Here is a 20,949-nt window from a genome sequence, read left to right as displayed (position 1 = left end):
GCAACCAGCCACCTTGGCCAGATCCACTAGTGGGAAGCATGGTCTTGGGGAGGCAGGAGCTGTAGCTGCTGCTATATAGATATGAAGCTCCCATAAGAGCTGTTTTAAGAGCTATATAGGCAGCTGCTCTTCTCCTTCCCCCAGGATGCAGTAAAAGTTTGCCCTCCTTTGCTGCTCCCTCTCTGGATTCCTGCTTCTCTCTGAACCACAGGAGGATTCCGGTGAATCACAGCAGCTTTCTGCCCATGGGGAGCCATGCAAGGTCTCTGAGGGGGTCAAGGATTGCTTCTGCAGGAGTGGGGATCTAAAGGTCAGACAGACCTCACTGGCTGCTCTAACAGTGATAGGACTTTTGTCCTTCCATACTCAAACCTGGAAGCCCTGGATGGGGTTTTAAAGGAGCCTATTCCAGGAAGATTACAGACCCAACATGCTATCTAGAATAGAGGGACAACTCAGGTCCATGTTTGTCAGCCTCCTGAACCTTCCATCTCAAGCTTAGCTTCTCCTGGGTAACACATAAGCTCACTGTCCTTATGCTTTGTCCCATTTTGTTGCAGAAGCTTAAGCAACTCCTACCACCTCACCAAGACATAATGTGGTGGTGCAGTCCAGGCTTTCACCATAGGCTTGAGACCGTGACTGTGTTTCCCCTGTGAAAAGAACAGTCAGGTCTGAATGATGCATGCCCAGGGCTGGAGGAAGGCTCGGTGTACAAAGTGCTGTGTAGCCAAGGTGTCAGCACAAAGAAAAGGACATGTGAAAAATACTCAGTGTATTCTTTTATTTCCCCTCTTTGAGTAACTGCAGAAGAGTGCAAACAGGAAAGCTGTTAAGGGGTTTAAGACTCAGTTTTATTGTTTTCTATAAGCAAAAATCTGCCATTGTTTCCCCAAGCTGAAGTTTTGCAGGAGTCATTGGGCTCTGGAAGTGAACTAATTGCTCTGGGGGCTCCTAATAAAAATTCAAAATAAGGAGCTGTAGGATTTGGCTTCAAGGAAAAGTATGTTCCATGCACAGTGATTTCTGATTACCCAAAGGCTCCTTTTTTTAGCATGTAGCTGGTTTATTTTAGTCTGTGGGATATGTTTTATCCATGGCCTCTTTTCTGCACTGCAAGTAAAGGATGTAGGACCTGCAGCTTAAACTGTCAGTGATGGACAGTTTATACTCATCAGACAGTATATTGCCCATGAGCAATGACCCTCAGTACCCCAGGGGCTCTGGAAAGCGTAATAGTAGCATCAGTGAGTGCTCATATTTCTTTGTTGAACCACGTTTCCTTGCAGCCCAGGTGAGTGCTGGCAGGCAGTGGTACCCAGGCTGGCCCTGGTGACTGTCACCCTGGTGGGTCCCAGAAACCCAGCCTGGGGCTCCCACAGCACTGCACTGGCCCTTGTCCACCCTAAGTCCCAACCTAAGGTGGGTTAGGAGTGGAGAGTACACAGACCTGACCCCCTGGTGGGTGTCCAGTCCCTCCCCATCTGGAGAGCATCTCTCACTCCTTACAGCCCTCCCAGGGCACAGAGCAGTGCTCCTCTACCAGGTTTCCAGGAGCAAGAGATTGAGTGGTTTGCCTTGTCTCAGAAAGGCTGTTGCAAAGCAGGGAACTGAAGGATAGGATGGGTTTTTCAAGTCACAAGTAACCAAAACTGGTGCTGTACAAATCTTTGCTGTGCCCACATCTTGAGTTCACTGGCCAGTGCTGCTTTCCCCATCTCCACACTGTAATACAGCAATAGGAGTAATAAAGTTAGAGAAAATCCAAAGAAAGGTAGTCAAAATGCTCAAGGGGGTGGAGAAGCTGTCATATGAAAACAGGCTAAGAAGGCAGGGACTTCAATCTAGACAGAAGAGGTGAGAGGTGATATGATTGAGGTCTTAAAAGTCAGATAAAACCAGGCCTCCAGCCCATGGGAGAAATAAATGAGGATTTTCACAATAAGAATGGTAAAAGGTTTTTAGTTTCAGCTGTGTTGAAAGGGCAAAGGTCAAAGCAGAGATATAAGAGGAAAGAGACGTACTTCAAAAGGAAGAACCATGGCTATGATCTCTCCATCTCTCTGTGGGTTTGCCTCCTCAAAGAAACCTCTTGTGCCCAAGCACACAGCCTCTGGCCAGGGCTGATGTGTTGCACCTGCATTTTGTAAATTCATTGGTGAGTTGGGTCATAAAAGCCCATCTCTTCCTGTTCACCAGCCACGTCATGGGTGGGATCAACATCGTGTAGATCAAATAGCCATATGGCACGTTTCATTCCTGCTCCAAGGGAATGGGAACTCAGAGCACATGGTTTATCACAGCAGAGGATGTTACCGCAGGCATTTTAGCCCAAGGAGTTCAAGGGCTCTCTCCAACAGGAGTGACCAAGGGAATTTTTAAGCTGTTATAAAACCCAAGCCAGATGCCCAGAAAACCAGGTTTGGCACATTAGTGCTTCCCTCTCCAAGTAAGGCAGAAAGCAGGCAGAGCAGGCTGGCTGTAAAGCAGATGGGGACATGGCCCAGCTGCACACAAGGGGTGCAAGGTCCCAGCATCCTCCTTCCCCTGGGGTCTGCACCCAGCATAACTCAGAGCAGGGCAGCCTGCTTTGTGCAAACCTTCCCTTCCTGGCACCCCCCCCATCTCCCTGCTTCCTGAGCTTGACTCTGAGGTTGTTGGATGAGCACAGGATCTGCTCTCTTTCTCCTTCACCTCCATGGGATCCACATCCCAATGCACTTTTCTCCTTCATGTCATCCTTGTGCCTCCTGCTCACCCCTGGATGCCCTTGCAGCGCCAGGGTGAGGACAGAGCCCTCATGAAGGGGCTGCTGCCCCATCTCAAGCCTGAGGAAACAGGATGCAGAGCAGCAAGGCAAAGTAAGGCTGCAGCATGAAGCAGCCCAGCTCAGCATGAGCTTGAGGAAAAGCTCATGCTCGACTAAGCAGCAGGATCCTTCACTTTCCTGTGTTGCAGCAGCCAAGTGGTTACACAAAACTGAAGTGGGAGCCTTTCCAGTTCCTAACACAGGGAAGAAAATTAAAAATAAATCATTTCCCACCAGCCATTCAGCTTCAACAAAAGCTGGGATTCTTCCAGAGCCAGTCTCTGAAAGAGCTGCTGTGTGGTTTCCAACCCCTCACACAATCAAGGCAAACTTTGCTGTGTCTTTGAGCAGCCTCTTTGGGACTGGACCTTTCCTGCAGTGGATGCCAGCCCGGCTTTGCTGTCCCCATTGCAAAACCAGCCACCATCCCAAAGTCCACAGGGAATGGGATCCTCGGTCCCTTCTGCCTCTCTCCCACCTTGCAGTGGAAGCACCAAGTCCCAGCACTGGAGAGGATGTGGAAAGGCTTCGACTAGCGCTGGATCATGGATGCCTTGGCTTCCCTTAGCCTTTCCTACAGCAGTAATAGCTTCTTCCCAGCATGAATCCATGTTCTGCTCATGTGGGCCTTACAGAGCTGGTCTGACTCCAATCATGTAACTGCAGCTTCACAACTGTCTACAACTCAGCAGGGCCACGGTAGCCATCAGTGTGAACAGTCCTGGCCAGGACATATGCCAAGTCTGTCCCTTTTCTTGCTGAACCCTTTTTCATATGCTAACCCATGTTATATTTGCAGGAGGCTGGGAGCAGTAGACATGCAAGGGATGCCCACCCTACCCACAGGATCTAGGGGAGCAGCAGTGACTTGAGAGGATGCCTGAGCCTGCAGAAAGGGCAAGACTTGTGGTTGTGTGAAAATCCATTGGTGGGAACCCAGATACCACCTCCCAGCCCTGAAGTGGGAGTGCTGGAGAGCACTTTGCAAAGACGAAACGAAAAGAAACCAGCAGGGACGCGGGGAATATCAGCCTGCAGTCCAGCTCAGCCTCCTGTCTGCCAGGCTGTACTGCTCCGGGGCAAGGGAAAGGAGCCCCGGAAGGAGACCTCTAAACACCAGCTCCCCCCTTGTCTCTTCCCTCATTGCTGCAGTGCGTCCTCTCCCAATGGCCTGGTGGAAGCTGTGGCTGCTGGAGTCTCACCTTCGTGCTTAGTCAGAGCTAACAGAAGGGCGCTGAGAATCCCCCAGTGCCCTTTGGACTCTGTCCAGCATTGGTAACCTGCCAGATACCTGCTGGAGGCAGATGTGGACAGTTGCAACCAGCTGTTCCACCCTTCATGTCTTCCTTTGAGTCCAATTTGTGGCATCGCAGCCTATATCATCTTTCCTTTGTCCATGTACCCCCAACCTCCCATTTCCTCTGGAGCTTCTGAGAAGCCTTAGCCACCCATAACCTGGGTGTGCTTCAAGTGACTGTCACCGCAAGCAGAAATCAAGTAGCTAGTGACTCGCTGGGTAATTTGTCATGGGTTGATATACACTCAGCTTACCTGCAGGCTTCAGGTGCTCATCACAGCCTCCCTCCATGTGTATGCAATGGAGCGCAGATCCAACAAGAGACATACAAATCCCAAAGGGGTCAGGAGGCCTGGACTCTCCTCCTGACTCTGCTCAGACCAGTACACTGGAAGCTGGGAGCTGTTGGTCTTCCTGGCTCAACAATAGTCTGTGAATGCATCCTCCTAGGGCTTTTGCAGTGCCTCTTCTCCAGCAGGAAGCCAGGCCAAGGAGAAGCATGCCTAAGGGTTTAACTGTTGACTCCTCAGCCCTTCTTCCAGACTATGAACACCCCGATTACACTTCACAGAGGCTAAAACAGAGTAGGCATAATGCAGTTTATACGCAATATCAGAATGTTATTTTTTTTTTATATTAATAATATAAGTTGGTTAAAGTTAGGACAGCTGGATGGGCCACCACGCTTGCTAAGGTTTGCCAACATTTTTTACTCAGGCCTGTCTTCTAACCACATTTAGCTTCCTGTTTTCTGGATGCATATAGCTGTGCCAAGCTTTAGCTATTGGACTGGAATTTGGCTTCAGGAGTGTCTGGTGTTTTTGGATGGACGGCAAGGAGGTGGGGAATTTCAGCCTAAACCCTTTGGCTGGTTTTAAAACACTGGACTCAAAAAAGCTGCATTATTCATCTCATGTTAAGAAAAAGGCCAGCAAAGCTTTGCTGGAAAGATTCCTCCAAAAATTTGAACACTGGCTCTGTGTTGCATGTCTGTATTATGCCTTCACTATGGGAAAGTCAGAATCTGTCCCATGTTAGGTTTTCAGTGTTACTGGAGATTTCAGTGTGGTCATGCTCAGGAGAGTCTTGGAGGTTTGGCAGGTGAATTCCTTGAAGATGCTGCATTGGCTCAGCCCTGCTGTCAGTACATGAGAAGACCAAGTGCCTGGGACTGATTTTCTGCCCTGGATTTGGTGGGACAGAGATTTGCAGATCTTTCATCTTCATTTGAGATGGCAGAAGAGCAAGGTAGAGGAGACCTGGCCCACATGTGTGAAACCTGCGGACTGTCCCAGGTTGATCTCCCTTGGGAGGTCTCAGGTCCTGTAGGTGGGATTCTGGGCCATAGGAGGCCAATGTGCTGGTGTCCCAGGACGTGTAGGCTAGCCTTTCTCTGGTCAGGGGGAGGTGGGCTGGCTGAGAGGCTGAAGGCCCATGAGGACAAGCCCAACAGAGGGTGAAAGCAGATCCCTCCACAGGGACTTGACACAGATATCTGCTGCCAAGGGAAAGCAGGTGTCACTTCTAGGGCCTGATCCACCCAGCCTAGACCCCTAACAGCTCCCAGGCCATGGTACCCTTGTCTGTCTGCCTCCATCAACTCTAGCAATCCTGGCCTGCTGGCTCAGGCAATTGTCTATAGATGACACACCACCTGTGGCAACCAGACCTGCTCCTCCAGCTTGGGGTCACCTCATGGAAATGCATTGATATCCCTGCCAGTCTGCATTGTACAATACAACATCATGATCAGTGTTGTTGATTTGCTTACCAAGATTTGCTCAAAGACCTCTAACCTGGGTCTTGGTTTGTTGGTGGGGCTAGGGAGGACCATTGAGGGGATCCATCTGCAAGACTGGTATGGATCTGGTGGGTGAAATTAGATATTCTATGGGCTCATCAAGTTTCTTCCTGCAACCTGCAAGCACAGGTTGCTCTGCTCTGCTTTAATTTGCTCTGCTTTAATTGGTCGGGGGGACTTTATAAAGAAAGAAAGCAGGGTCTCAGTCTAAGGATTGTTCCTGCACTTGGCTGTTGCTGAAAGCCAGGGAGGACCAGGGTGTGCGGAGGGAAGGCTACTTGCAGTGCTTTATGAAGAACAGGCTGTGGAGCAGTGGCAGGGTGCAGGAGATCGGTGGGATTCTCTTCTCTGGCTGGATCTCACTTTCTGATCCCTTGTTACAGGCAGTGATCCTGCAGGGGTCGGAAGCGCCTGGCTGTGCCTAGTGCGATAGGAGCGGCGATGCTGTGTGCGCTGTGACAGCGGGGGATGCACACGGATGCACCTGGAGAAGAGGTATAACTGTCAGTGTCACCTCAAGGAGGGACGTGCCCTATCTCATGACTGCGGTGTGTGTGACCCTTGAGGAATGCTTTTCTTGAAACCCATCCCATGTGAGGCTCTGAACTCCCCAGCCCACCATGTCTCCTAATACGGGGGGCAGGCCAGATGCTGGGTCCAGTTTTTCTTGAGCTGTGGGACTGGAGCAAAGTCAGCCAGGGATTGGGGTTAACCTTGGGATCCTGCTCAGCCAGCAACTCAGCACATATCCATGTGGATCTGCCCATACCCAAGCTGTAGAGGGATGTTTGGGTTTGAATCCCACTTCTCTCTTGCTCCTTGACCAAATGCAGAGGAATCATCAGCAGGGAGGAGGCTGCTGGCACCTCCACAGGGTGGTAGGTTGTAAGAGCAGAGGCAGCTGCCACCCAGCACCTCTTTTTGCCAAGAAGTAATAGAACCCTGCACTGGCTAAGCAATTAGTGATTTTACCACTAACAAGAGCTGCAGCTCAGCAAGTTGGAGCACCCAGAGCCCATTGCTGACATCTGGGCACCCTCATGGCTTCTTAGAAGTGATGTATAATCCTTGGTTTACAGGGAAGTTGAAATGATCTGCTTGAGATGTGAGTTAGGAATAGTATTAAGGGGAGAACATCTGCCTGCTGTAATTGATTAGCCATGGTTCCTGTGCAGGTGAAGATAGATACTGTGCAAAATCAGCTGTTATCATGGCCAGCCTGAGCACCATACAGAACTACAAGAGATCATTTCAGGTGGCACTTGATTGGGGCTGCGATGGAGAATCACAGAACACCTTCGGTTGGAAGGGACCTTAAAGGTCATCTATTTCCAACCCCCTGCATGGCACTGTGGAGCTACAGCCCATGGCTAAGGATGGTGCTTGTAAGACTTGCAAACTTCGTGTCAATGGGCATGTTTGCCAATAAGGTGGTCTCATTTGATGCAATATAGTGTCCTTCCCTTGTCCTCTAGAGAGCATCCCAGGGTGTATTCAGTAAGGATACTTTTGCCAGTCTTAGCTGGCAACTCACGACACCCTTCAGCAGTACTTGTGTGTTGGGAAAAGAGAAGTGTTACTCTGGCAGGCAAGATCTGCAGAAATGCAGAGTCAGCAGAGAGAATCACACAGGCTGAATCACATAACAGCTGCTTAGAAGCGTTAAAAAAGAATAAATCACACCTATCTCCTACTTCCCCTAGCGCTCCTATTTCTGGTGGGCAGGGAATGGTTGGGAATAGCACCATGGTAGCCAGTCCGGGAAAATCAGCAGTGCCATGGTCCTGTCCTGAACCCTGCCATAGCTGAGGCACTAACAGCCTGTGTGGTGCAGGTCCCCTGCGCTTGATGCTGGGGCTGTCTGGGGGTTATGGGAGCAGCGGGAGAAGGTGCCTGGGTCCTTGATGGCTCGGGACCATGCTGGCAGGTTTTCCTCTCCAGATCTCACTGCTGAGCAATGAGCACCAGTCTTTGCCAAAGTGGCAAACCCCAGTTTAGGGTTTTTGCTTTTGCACTGAGGAGTTGAGAGGGGTGGGGGGAATTTTCCTGTGCTCTGCTTCAAACTTGCCACCCCTTTGAGCCGTGATCGGCAGGCCGTGCCTTCCATGACGTGTTTCTTCTCCGCTGTAGGTAGTGCCGAGCCTGAGCTAAGCGCGGGGAGGGAGCCCGTAAGCACTGGGACGACGAGTGGAATATGAGCGAGAACAGCCATGTCCCATGGCCGGCCGCAGGCGGCTGCGAGCAGCATTCCTCAGCCTGCAGCAATGGGGACGAGCCGCCACTGGAGCCAGATGGGGACCAGCGCCTGGCGAATGGTGCGGAGCAGGATGGCGGCACAGGCAGCCCCAGCAGTGCGGGTCTGGAGCATCGGGGCTCCCCTGGGCAGGAGGACCCTGGTGAGACCCTCAGCAAGGAGCGGTGGCACAGTGTCCTGGGGTCCTCAGGAGCTCTGAGCGTTGATGAGCCGGAGGAGGAGCTCGGGTGAGTGTGAAGTGATCCTAATGCTGGCTCAGAGCTGGTTTATGTGTGCTGGTTCTTAAGCCTCCCTGGTTTAGGTTACTCTGCTCCATGTGTAACTCATCAGCTTTAAAAGCTGCAGCTGCTCTCATGGCTGAATGTGGCTTTTCACTCTTTTTCTCTCTGGGCTTCTCACACTGCTTTTTCCTGTTACAAATGTAGAGAAGCTGTGGTTAGAGCCAGTGTCTGCCCACAGAGTCACTAAAGTGAAGGAGAAGCTCTAAGGGTCTCAAGGGTGCTGGTTGTGCTCGCTTTGGGGTGTCCCACTTGCAAGCTGGAGATTCAGTTGCAGCCCTTACAGCAGTTGCCTGAAATAACTTGCTGTAGAATCCTGGCTCACCCAGTTCCAACCCCCTGCCACGGGCAGGGACACCTTCCACTAGAGCAGGTTGCTCCAAGCCCCTGTGTCCAACCTGCTCTTGAACACTGCCAGGGATGGGGCAGCCACAGCTTCTCTGGGCACCCTGTGCCAGCGCCTCAGCACCCTCACAGGGAAGAGCTTCTGCCTCAGAGCTCATCTCAATCTCCCCTCTGGCAGGTTGAAGCCATTCCCCTTGTCCTGTCCCTACAGGCCCTTGTCCAAAGCCCCACTCCAGGTTTCTTGTAGTACTTAGGACAAGTACTGAGGATGATGGAGAGCCAGGCTTGCCTGAGAGGCTGGTTCACCCTGAAGTCCCTGGCAGCATGGCTTGTTCTGGCAGTCCCTGAGCTGGCAGAGACAGCAGTGTGAGATGAGATATGAGTGTCCTCCTGTTCTTAAGTGGCTGACACAAACCAGTGTGTGTGCAGTGCCCCTCAGTCTCTGTTCTCTGTGCTGGCAGCCTGACTGCACAGGAGAAATCTCCAGGCTGGGGGGGACACACCAGTGCAGTGGCCACTGCTGATCTTATTACTCTAAAGCACCTAGACCTCCCTGGGGCTCTGCAGGTTGGGGGCAGAGGGGAAATGTCTGGTCACTGATGAGATGGCGTGCTTCCCATGCCATTCCTGTGGGAGGAGTATGGATGCTTCCCTTTGCCAACAGAAATCATCCAGAGGTCTGTACTGTAGCCACCTGGGGTCGATGCTGCTGTGAATCTCTCAGCCCTGCCTATGTACCTACCTTGGCAGAGGAGAGATGCTGCAAGCATCTGTGTGTCGGTGCATATGTATGATGCATTTTGTCCCTGGATCCTGAAGTACTTTACAAGAAGGGGCTGAGTCTTGCTCTTCCCACTGAACCAATGGAGAATTAAAGGGGGGAAAAGTCATCCAAGGTCACTGACTCCGTGGTGGAGCTGGAGAAAGAAACCATGCTTGCCAGGCTGAAGGTAGGTTAGTGCAGCTATGCAGGAAATGGTTGCTAAAAAAGTCAAGGAAATAAAGCTAAAGCTTGTGTTAAAGCTAAAGCACAACTAAAGCTAAACTGCTTGTGCTGCAGTTTGCATTAACTGAATCCCTTTTACCCCTTTCCAGTTTATCCCATGGCACCCATTAGCATTCCAATATACCAGTTGTTAAAGCCCTATTTTCCTATCATTGTGGCTGTGTTGCCTAGAGTTCTTACACCTTCCTAGAAGCCTCCAACATTGGCCTTGTTGATCAGGGAGGTCTCAGATCTGCAGCCAAACTGTGAGCTTCACCAGGGAATGATATTCTCTGCTTTCAGCCTCATGAACTCATACAAAAAGTCAAACTTTTTAATAGAGGAATCCCCACCTTTGGCTTGTAGATGCATTTAGTACCTGCAGGTTTGGGACTGCTGCCTTTGCCCACACGTGTCCTCCCATGGCATCCTATAGCATCGAGCAAGTCCAATTCCATTAAATAAAGTTTCAGAAAAGCTTTGCAGAAAGCCTGCAGCACATTTGGGAAAGCCCTCTTTCCATCATGTCCCTCTCTGACAGGACTCCCCACTCCACCAGCATGGTGAAGTAGGTTGTACTTTATTACAACTAATTAACCAGTGAGAAATGACATGTAAACAGCTCAGTGCATAAAAACCCAGTACAGTTTGGCTGCAACAGGAACCCAGTGCATTGCTCTGCATGCCTTGCCATGAGCAATAAAACAGCATTTCAGAGCTGACTGGGAAAGGCAGCGCAGGCAATTAGATACAGCATTACTTCAATAGGCTGACAAAAGCTTGTGATTACAATGCAAATAAATATATGGCTCCTTATTTAAAGAAAGCAATTGCCTTCCCTGCTGTGTAATAAGTAGGCACACTTCTCTGTGGGGAGGCTATGTCAGGTTCATTCACATGAGCAAGGTCTTTTACTGTCTTCCACCTTAGCCTAGCTTTTCTTGGGTTAGATACAGACAGTGCACCTGAACTGCTGTAAGCCGTAGACGGTCTCTTTTTCTCTGGGACCAAGCAAGGAGAGATGCAATGTGCCTCACTTATTGGTGCCCACTGACCCATTCAGGACCATGGCTCCTGTCCTGGTCTCTGTGGTTTGTCTCATGCAGCCTTCCCACTTTTTTGCCCGCTGTATAAGTTTGGGTTCAAGAGATAATGAAAAGTCTGGAGAATACAAATTCTGTGATCTGAACAATTAATGGTGGTGTGATGGCTCTCTTGGAGGACCTGGGAACACTACAAAGGTTTTTTTCTCTTGGTGTGGGGAGGATGCAGACCCTCTGTAGGGGAGAGGACGTGGAAGCTCACTGGAGATGGAAGCTGTTGCAAGAAGTTTGGCAATAGGGTGAGCTGCCAACGCAGGTCTGTAATTCCCACTGCTGGGTGTAATGGAGGCTGTAAAGTCCTTCCTGTCTCAAGGGGATGAAACTTGTAAAGTTCCTCCTGCTCTGTGAAAGCACATCTTTTCTGTCCACAACGTCCAACCCTGCAGGGATGGATGGATTTGGAAAGACAAGCAGTCCCAAGGATGAGGGCTCTTTGGGCTGGAACTGCTGCTGTCTCATTTTTGCTTATGTCTGGTTTGCTGCATGGCCAGATCTGATGAACTGAGTGACAGTTTTCTTAAGCTCTGAGCTCTTGGAATCAAGGGATTATGTGAGTCTACAGATTCATGTAAGTTTTTACCCATGAGGGTGTAGAGCTAGGTTTGAAAAAGGCATGCCTAGGAGAAACATTACTGACAGTAGCTGGGTTGAGGCATGCACAGGTTCAGCATCTTGTTCACTGGCACAGGAGACCTGCTCATCCCTGATCCACCCCCAGGATTCATCAGGGCAGCATGTTCTGCTGCAGAGTGAGACCATGCTCATGAGCAGGGACATGAGGCACAGCCATGGTGCTGACACGGGGTTTCCAAACTGAGACAACCACTGAGGAGGTGCAGCGTGTTGACTCCAACCACTACCTAAACACCTATCCAGCCACTTGCTCATCGCTCCTCATTGTGGGATGAGGAGAGAATCAGAAGAGGAAAGTGAGCAGACTTGTGGGTTGAGATAAAAGCAGTTTAATAAGTGAAAACTGGGGGGAAGTGGTGCAAAAGCAATCACTCAACATGTCCCACCAGCAAACCAGTGCCCAGCCAGACTCTGAGCAATGGCTACTTTGAAAGGCCACCTCTCGCACCCCTTTTCTCCTCCTTTTTTTCTGAGAATGACATTCTATGGCATGGAATATCTCTTTGGACCATTCAGGTCAGCTGTACCAGCTGTGTCCCCTCCCAGCATCTTGCATACCCCAGTCTACTTGTAGGGTCATGCATTTCATTGTAGGTTCATGCCTGTAATGCTGTGCCTGAATCCCACAGGCTACCTGTGAAGCTACATGGAGCCTCCTTTGTCTGGGTGTGTGTTCATCACCTTGTACATCTCTCCTAGTGGAAAGTATTTGTAGGGTGCCTTGCACTTCCGGAGTGCCTCATCCAGGAAAAAAGGTTTAAGTTACAGCATATAAATTGCTCCCTAAAAGCTTCTGCTTTTTCTCTGCTATAAAAGGGATCAAGGGCATTTGCTGCCCACATCCAAAGTTAGATGAAATGGCCTTGATCTTAAGGATTTTCGTGCTTTTAAGGTGGAACAATGCAAGCAATTGTCTTGACAGTATTTTCTATGTTTCCCCTTTTGGTCCAGGTTTGCTTCTGGAGATGCCAAGCTGAGCTGCAGTGAGGATGACAAGGAACATTTTCAATTCAAAGACATCAGGGATGGGTTCAGCTCAACCTTTGAGAAGATCGTTGAGTCTGACCTCATGAAGGGTACATACTACAGCAGCTTGGACTCTTTGGATGTCCTCTCTCTCACAGATGAGACAGACAGCTGTGTCAGTTTTGAGGCCCCACTCACCCCATTGATCCAGCAAAGAGTCAAGGACAGCCCAGAGCTCTTGGAGCAGAAATTGGTAGCCCAGCAGAGAGAAGCCCTTCACCACACGGCTGCTGATAAGCAAGAGCAGGCAGCAGCAAAGCCAACAGAGGGGGATTTTGGGAGCCCTCTCAGGCACTCAATCACCAGCAGCAGGTCGGAGAACGTACTAAGCCGGTTGTCCTTGAAGAGTATCCCAAATGGGTTCCATGTGGAAGGGTCAGAGGAAGATGCCACCAAGATCATTAACTCCATCAGGTAAGACAGGCTGGAAATTCTTTGGGTAAGGGCTCTTTGTCTTATGGGATGCCAGTCTAAGAGCAAGGCTCAGAGGACATGATAGAGATGGAGCTGCTTTTTTCCCCCTTGTGCTTCCTTTCATGTGCTTTCATGGCAGAGAGGCCAAACACCAATGGGAATACCTTTCCTACGTGTAGATTAGGACTGCAGCTGGGGACCAAGGTCTCATGGCATTAAACCAGGCAGCCCTCAGTGGACCTGCGTCTGAGTCCTTGCTGTTCTCAAACACAGGACCCCAAACTGCAGTGAGCTGCAGGGTCCTGTAGGAGCCCTGCCAGCCCAGGAAAAGCTAAGGCTTAGCACTTGGTGTTGATGTTTGCTCTGGAGGGCATTCACAAGTCCTGTCTGTTCTTGCAACAGGCAAAGCTGGGGCTCCTCTGGGTACACCACTGCCTGGTCTGCCCGACATCTGCAACAGCCCTTCGCAAGTTGGAGGCAGTCAAGCACAGTCACAGATGTGCTCTGAAGGGCAGGGAAGCTTCAAGGTTTCACATAGGACTGGGTGCCCCTGTAGAGACCTCCCCAAAGGTTCTTCTGCAGGCAGTGAGATCAGCAGAGGCTTCATCCTCTGGACCAGCTCAGACCCAAACATTCACCCCTGGGAGGCAGCAGCTTACCTGCAGGACACTTTCTTGCATGAGGAAGGCTGGTGATGAATAGGCAGGTCATGGGAGAGCAGGAGTGAGGCTGGATGTCCAGCTAGCTTATCGGCCTTCAGTGAGCCACACTGCCCGAAAACATGTGAGTAGGTGCCAGAACTGGCCTTGGGCAAGAAAATAAAGGGATGCAGCAGCACCTACATGGTGCCAGTGGGGCTGCTAGGTGTGTTATCTGTGGGAACTGCTGGCCACAACACCAACAAGTAGCTCGAAGAGGAGCAGCCCATCAGTGACAGTAGGCCTGGTACTAGTCCCAGACCTGTGGCACGATTTGTACAAGTGCAGTTTCTCATCCTCAGCAAGTAATCTGAACTGATACCATCTATCCCTAAGATTTCCTGAAAGCCCAGAGCTCTGAAAGAGCTTGGTATCCCTTTCCATACCAGTGGAGAGACAGAAAGCTTAAAAAGGTGTTGGGGCTGCTTGCTCTGAATGGATACATCCTTATTTCTCAGGGAGAAGTCACTTTGTCTTCAATTATTTTCTACAAATTTGAAATTAAATTGTACTGTTTCCTTTGACCTGCAATGAAAGAGGGTTTGTCCAATGCCAAATTCACAGATGTATTCTTGGTTTAGGACAAGAAGAAATCAAAATGTGTCCTTTTCTGTGTCCTCTTCAAGTCACATTGCTGCTCCTTGAATTGTTTCTTGTTTCTGTGTAGTGATGCCAGCTTGAAAGATGCACTGTCAGACTCTGACTCCGACTTGGGCAGCACGGAGCAGCTTGACCAGGGCAGCACGGACACCTTGGCCAATGGCTGCAGGGCAGATAGCGAGGCTGCCAAGAGGCTGGCCAAGCGCCTTTACAACCTCGAAGGCTTCAAGCGCTGTGATGTGGCACGCCAGCTCGGGAAGAAGTAAGTGGGGATGTGGTGGGGAGGGCCTGGCGGGCACTGGTCATGCTGGGAGGATGGGACGAAGCAGGAAGGGACTTGCAACTGTCGTTACAAGGGCTTGTTGGATGGAGTTGGGGCTGTTGGAGATCCTTCCAGTTGAAACTGGTCCAAGCACAATGCCCTGGCAATCTGAATCCTGCAAGTCGCCTGTGTGCATTGGGCATCAACTGCCACATGCTGCTGTCCACCAGAACCAAGTTTCCTGCATTGGGAAAGGGCCCAGCAAGACATCCCCTAAAGCAATCCCCAGGCTGAAGGGTTTGGGATCCCGACCTGGATTGCACTGGGCTCCCTGCCAGTCCCCAGGCTTTTCATGTCTGTACCCCAACATCATCTGACCCAGTCTGTGCAGGTGGCATGAAGGGTTTGATGGGGAGCCAGGTACACACTGGGGGTCCAAGCACCTCTGCTGTTAGATTTGCCTGGGTAAGTGAGAGAGTTACAGAGATTTCTAAGAGACAGAGTAACGAGTGTAGCAGTAACAGATTATTTTAGGATGGCTGTGGGTGTGAAGACACCAATCCCCATCATCCTTCTCCTGGATCAGATATAATCTGTGTTGCTGGGGTGGTTTTTTTATGTCTTTGCAATGCCTCACTCCTGTCCACATCAGAACACAACTGTCCCTCAGCAAATACCTAGCCTTTCAGTACCAAGGATCATCTGTGACTCCCAGCTTAGTCCTGGGAAAAAGGAGCCCATGAATGATCTTCTAGAGGCTCTTTGCATCAGCTGGCAGCATCCCTGTTCTTCTCATTTGCCGAGGTTCTTGTAGCAGGTGCACTGCTGGTTGCTGCTGCCTCAGGTCTAATGTCCTTCTCCCTTCAAATTTGCCGTCACAGCTCACTGTCATATAATTGTATAGTATATTTTTTTAATAATATCTATTATATATATGTTATATATGATATTTTGTATAATATATATTATATTTTCAATATTATGTTATGCATTATGCTCTTCATTTTGTGTGGAGAGGGAAAAGAAATTGTATATGGCAAAGCCATAGTGAGATAATCTTCCATTTCTTGCCAGCATTCATTGATTATTCTTGCACTTCCACTACCTGAGTTATGTAGATAGAGGAACTTAACAGCACGCATTCTGGCTTTAAAGCCAACATGTCTCCAAGCATCCTTCAAAAACATGGCAGGGGAATGGCTTCTGGAGAAGCGTTCACGGATGAGCAGGGACAGGATCTTGGCTGAGCTCTCCTGCTCCATTCCTAGTGGCACCCATCTAACATGTGAGCAAGATGCTGTGGTTGAGAGGGTGGGATAGGAGCCGATGTGGGGTGCAGAGCAGGAATATTGCAGTAGGAGGAGGGGACATGTCCAGCAACGGGAGAGGACTAGATAAGAGAGAAGGTGCTTGCTTAGCACGAAACATCCTGGTGGCCGCCTCCTCCTGCCTGGTTTGGGAGGAGGCTCTGCCTGGCCAGCAGCACGGCAGAGGGGTGCAGGTATCTCTCACTGTGAGCTGTCTAGGGCTGGCAGCCGCAGTGCTAGGCTGTGGGCACGTCAGGGCCTTTTGGAGGTCTTCAGCAGCATTTCAAAAGAAAGAAAGTCTCCTTGGGTTTGGGATCACATCTGCAGTGTCTCCCTGGGAGTTGCGCTGGCCGGGAGGCAGCAGTCTGCTGTAGACTTGTAGATAGTGTCTTCTTCCCTGATGAAAGGGCTGACTGCTCCCTCTTTAATTGCAGTAACGAGTTTAGCAAGTTGGTAGCAGAGGAGTATCTCAGCTTCTTTGACTTCACTGGCCTGACCCTTGACAAAGCACTCAGGTGAGCTGGTCTCTGGCACTGGGGTGGGCAGAGCAGCGCGGTGGGTTTCTCCTCCAGGCTTCCTGATGCCATGTGATAGGAGCAGGGACTGGGGGGAGCTCCAGGTTGTCGTTTAATCTTTGCTTTGGTGTCACATTTGGCACAAGGTACTGCCACCAAAAGTGGGCTTCGACAGGAGGGCCCACAGCCTGCTTCCCCATGGTGGAGAGCAGCTTTCCCAGGAATCCCATCCTGTACAAAATCAGAGCAAGTGGGAGCAACTTCTTCCCTTGGGACGGACAACCCATCCTGGTGCCATCAAGCCAGAGGTGGGTCAGATCTCAGCTGGCAGCATGTTTCCCTACACAGCTCAGAGCTGGCTCCATAGACACCCTTTGCATTGTACCTGCAGGGGCCCAGGGGTGCCCAAGCTGGGGGCAGGACAAAAGCCTTCCTAGCTGCTCTGAGGACCCCCTTTCCATCTCCTGCCTTAGCATGGATGCTGCCCAGCAGATTGATCCGTAACATCTTTAAGTATCCCTTTCTCTCTGCAGGACATTCTTGAAAGCTTTCCCACTGATGGGAGAGACACAGGAGCGGGAGCGGGTGCTCATCCATTTCTCCCGGCGGTACTGCCAGTGCAACCCAGAGGAGAGCACGTCCGAAGGTAGCCCTTTCTTTCCCTGGCTCTAGTGCCCATTGCACACTCACAGTGCACGTGTGTCACAGCCTGAGTGTGAAACCACCCATCCACAGCCAGGCCTGAGTGGCACCCATTGGTCAGGTGAGGCTGATCCTGCCCTGCTGATGCTCCTTGTGCTGGGAGGGTCTGTGGACAGTGGGTGCTGTACAGACCCCCCCAAGGGAGCCAGATCAGGGTCTGACCCTTCAGCATGAGGGTGTTTGGAGGGCAGTGACTAGTTAAGCAAAATGCCAGCTTTGCCATGTGGGCAACATGGGTTACAAAGCTGGGGATGGAGCCACACTGTGGCCATGGTTCAGAACTGGAATTAGATCCCAGTTCTGAAGCCTCTGCAAGAAGGTGCCTGCTAATGCAAATGTGAATGAAGCCAGAAAATTAAACTCTTCCATACTGCATGGCCCTCTATGGAGATGTCACTGCTGCTGGTGGGGTCTGTTTTGAAAATGTTACACTCCTAAACAGCACAAAACTAATAAGAATGAGGAAAACTGTATCTGAAACACATTGCTGCTGCTGCTATGACCATTAACCTTTGCTGCATGCCATTAACCAGATACTGCAAAAGCAGGCACTAGATGCACGGTAATTTGGGAAAGCTATTGCAGCTTCTTCCTTCAGGAAGCAGTTCCTTGTTGCCTCCAGCCTAAACTTGCAAAGGATGTTCCAGCAACAAGAAGTTTGAGCAATTGTGTATTATCTAAATTTCTGAAGAATCACTTCTGGCTGTGATGGTCTATTGGCATAGAGGCATGGTATAGTCAGGACAGTTTTGTCTGGAGATGATCAGGCAGCTGAGAAGGTTCTACAGCCCTCTAAGATATTTCGGGGTGTTGCTACATGCTTATTTGGTAACTCCTCCACTGATGGAGATGTGGTTGTTGCAGCACCGAGGGTCACTTTAGCCTTGCATGTTGGGATGCTGCAAACAAAAGTGGCAGCAGCTCTGACTTGCTGACCACTGAGTGGTGTGGCTGGTTTCATTCCCAGAAAGTAGTGTCTTGGGCACATTATTAATGCTTTCCTGTATTGCTGAATCCCAGACATGGAAGAACTATGTGATTGTGTTGTGACACTGAGCAGAGGGAAAAAGCAAATGCAACTGAGTCAAGGAAGAGTGAAAGAATAGCAGGTTTTGGGACACCAGCTCCATCTTGGGGCCATATGGGACATGATTTACCTAACCAGAGTGATACAGTAAAGCCAGGTGAAGATGTAGGTCCAGAACCTCTCACAGAGACTAAGATATATACACACTGGGTGGGCATTTTGTCCTAAACCTGAAGCTGCTCCTTAGGAAAGTGAAGGAAGAATCTTTCTTAGGAAGTGATTCTCTTGAAGGGCAATGTCCATCACACCATCTCCCCAGGGCTGTCAGCCCTCATAGAGAAATACATGATGTTCACATGAGAAACCCTTCCTTCCTCAGACCATGGTTCTTCTAAGCAAGGGAGAAGCTCATGTGCTCAGTTGCCTTCATCCGGGGCTCATGCGTTTTGTTGCCTTTAGCTGGCAGTGTGTAGAGCTTGGTGGCTGACCTGGATGGGCACAGGCCATGGCTGGCTCTCTGTGGCTGCACATCTGCACCCACAAGAAGCCACCAGCGCTACCTCCCCAGCCAGGCCTGGGAGAAGTCACAGCCTGGCCCTTGGGCAGCAGTTCACAGAGCAGCATGCACGAGGGAAATAAGCCAGGAGCACCATGTCATGTCTGGCTTGCTCTGTGGAGCAGCCCATCCCTGTGAGCACACCAAGACATGCCAAGATCAGGGCCAAAGACCAAGGCTGTAGTATTTCTGCCCCTGCCTCCTCCCTGGTGCTCTCTAGCCCTTTTATGAGATCCTTACAAGAGCCAGTTGATGTGCCACAGTGCATTTGCATCTCACTGCTGTGAGGTGGTGCGTGGAGACTAGCCTCTTGACGTTGAACAGCTTCAGGACATAGCATGGCTTTGAAATGACAGCAAGCCACCAGGCTACCTGGTACAGGAGAGGGTATTGTGCTGTCTCAAACAGAAGGAAAAGTTCATGTGAGTTTTATGAAGTCAGAGAGCCAGAAATGCTGCACTCATTTGTAGTAATAATGTTTGTCGAATAGCTCAGGAGTTTACAGGCTGCCTGGGAATGGTGGCTGAAGATCTCAGGACAAAACCCTGAGGTGACTGTGATCAACTGGGGACAAACTAGCTCTGTTTGCCAGGGTGTCTGCCCCATTCTACAATGGCATCAGCACAAAATGGGTATGGAGGAAGACTCAAGGGAAAGTCTGGTCTTTAGAAAGCCACTGACAAAACTGCTTTAAAGCCAGTTCTCTGGTGATCATTTCAGGTAAGGGTAAAGTTTGAAGGAAAAGAGGATATATAATTTTTTTAAACTATCTTATGCAGTGGAAGGAAATGAGTATTTGTTAAAGTCCCCAGATATAGCAACCACCCTTGGTTTAGCAATGGGTGGGCTGCCAAGACAGCAAACACTGAAACTGTATGGGAAGGGGAGTAATCACAGACATCTGATCTGTGTGTTCCAGATGGGATTCATACGCTCACCTGTGCCCTGATGCTGCTAAACACAGACCTTCATGGCCATGTAAGTAGCACTTGGAGATGTATCCTCTCTGTTTTCCTTCCTGGTGTAGAGGTCTGTCCTTCTGCAGGATGTGTTGCTGGAAAATTGAGATAGGTGTCAGCACTCTGACCAGCTCCATGTGGGAAGTTTTGGGTTCCAGGTCCAGACCTGGGGGACAGTCCTCTGAGTGTCACTCCACACTCAAGCCAAAGGCACGTCTCCTGCTCACATCAGCTCTTATATACGCACAGGCAATGCAGCTTTCTTCCCAGGACCTGTTGCATGCATCAGCCCTGTCCCAGGAGCTCTCATGGAGAGCTCTTCACCACCAGTCCCTGTGAGGCTGGCAAGCAGCAGCACCACTTGTGCTGCAATTTCTTGCGGTGCAAACATCAGAAGCCTCCCCTCATCCCAGAAACTGCTGCAAGGGAGACAGTGGTTTCATACAGGTCTGGATTTGAGCTTTCCTTTCCAAAACATGAAGTAAGTCGCAGCTGCTCATTTTCCTTAAGACATAACACACAGCCACTGGAGAGTTTTGTATCAGAGAGGCCTCTGGACAAAGAGCAGGATGAGCAGAGCTCAGTGCCCAAAGGTATGGTTAGAGAACAGCAGAGGCTGTTAGAAGATCTCTCACTGCCTTTTAGAGGCTTTTTCAGGTGGCACAGGTTGTTTCTTTCCTAAAAGATCAACCAAAGTGTAAAGAACAGAGTGGGAAGAAAAATAATGGTGGGACGGGGGTTGGGAGATGTGCTTGGGCATAGGGGACAGCACTGGGATGTTGTGTACCCTTGGAAGAATGTATAACCGGCAGGTTGAGATAAGAGCAGTTTAATAACTGAAATACAGTGATAATGGAAATAATACCAACAATAACAAGACTGATGATAATAATAGGGAACAACAGAAAAATAGAAGTCAAAATTCAGAAAACTAACTGCAGAGGGGAGACTGGGCACAGGTGACAGCACTGGGGTATTGTCTGCCCTTGGAGATACTTGCTGTGGCATACATGGCGTATGCATGGACTGCACACTGCTCAGTGCTGTGGAAGGCTATAGGATCCACTCATGCAGAACTCCTTCCTGCTCTCCAGCCTTATGGTGCATAAAGCATGGCTGTGAGCCTCAGGGTCTGTGCCCCATTCCCAGGGGTAGAGGGGCTCATCAAGTCTCAGGTTACTGAAGTACCTTCTTTCATAGCCCCTCTGAGAGCTCAGACCTGGAGCCACAGGCTCCCCAGAAGTTATGTGAAGTTGGAGGGGGAATAGCAGTGGATGGGATGGGGGGGTGTGTGTGTCTTTTTTTTCTTTTTGGGGTTTTTTTTTTTAGCAGCTTGTGCGTGTGAAACCCACACACCCTTTTTCTGCCCCACAAGCCC

At 50.1% G+C, this 20,949-nt stretch overlaps 1 protein-coding gene across 3 annotated transcripts in view; it reads left to right on the top strand.

Annotated features, from left to right (window-relative positions):
- PSD2 (pleckstrin and Sec7 domain containing 2) overlaps positions 1 to 20,949 on the top strand; it is a 74,526-nt gene that overhangs the window by 29,121 nt on the left and 24,456 nt on the right. For 2 of the 3 annotated variants that reach the window (XM_030504739.1, XM_030504740.2), the window contains exons 2-8: positions 6,291 to 6,402; positions 8,038 to 8,388; positions 12,457 to 12,945; positions 14,311 to 14,505; positions 16,247 to 16,327; positions 16,861 to 16,973; positions 19,532 to 19,592. In XM_030504739.1, coding sequence (XP_030360599.1) covers positions 8,102 to 8,388; positions 12,457 to 12,945; positions 14,311 to 14,505; positions 16,247 to 16,327; positions 16,861 to 16,973; positions 19,532 to 19,592 — 1,226 coding nt within the window. In that variant the 5' untranslated portion in view covers positions 6,291 to 6,402; positions 8,038 to 8,101. The remainder of the gene's footprint in view (positions 1 to 6,290; positions 6,403 to 8,037; positions 8,389 to 12,456; positions 12,946 to 14,310; positions 14,506 to 16,246; positions 16,328 to 16,860; positions 16,974 to 19,531; positions 19,593 to 20,949) is intronic. The other variant, XM_030504741.1, reaches the window with a different exon arrangement.

This window comes from Strigops habroptila, chromosome 12 (genome assembly GCF_004027225.2).
Source record: "Strigops habroptila isolate Jane chromosome 12, bStrHab1.2.pri, whole genome shotgun sequence".
Taxonomy (NCBI): Eukaryota; Metazoa; Chordata; class Aves; order Psittaciformes; family Psittacidae; genus Strigops; species Strigops habroptila.
Note: the sequence above shows the minus strand (reverse complement) of the source record. Positions and strands in the feature narration are given on the sequence as shown.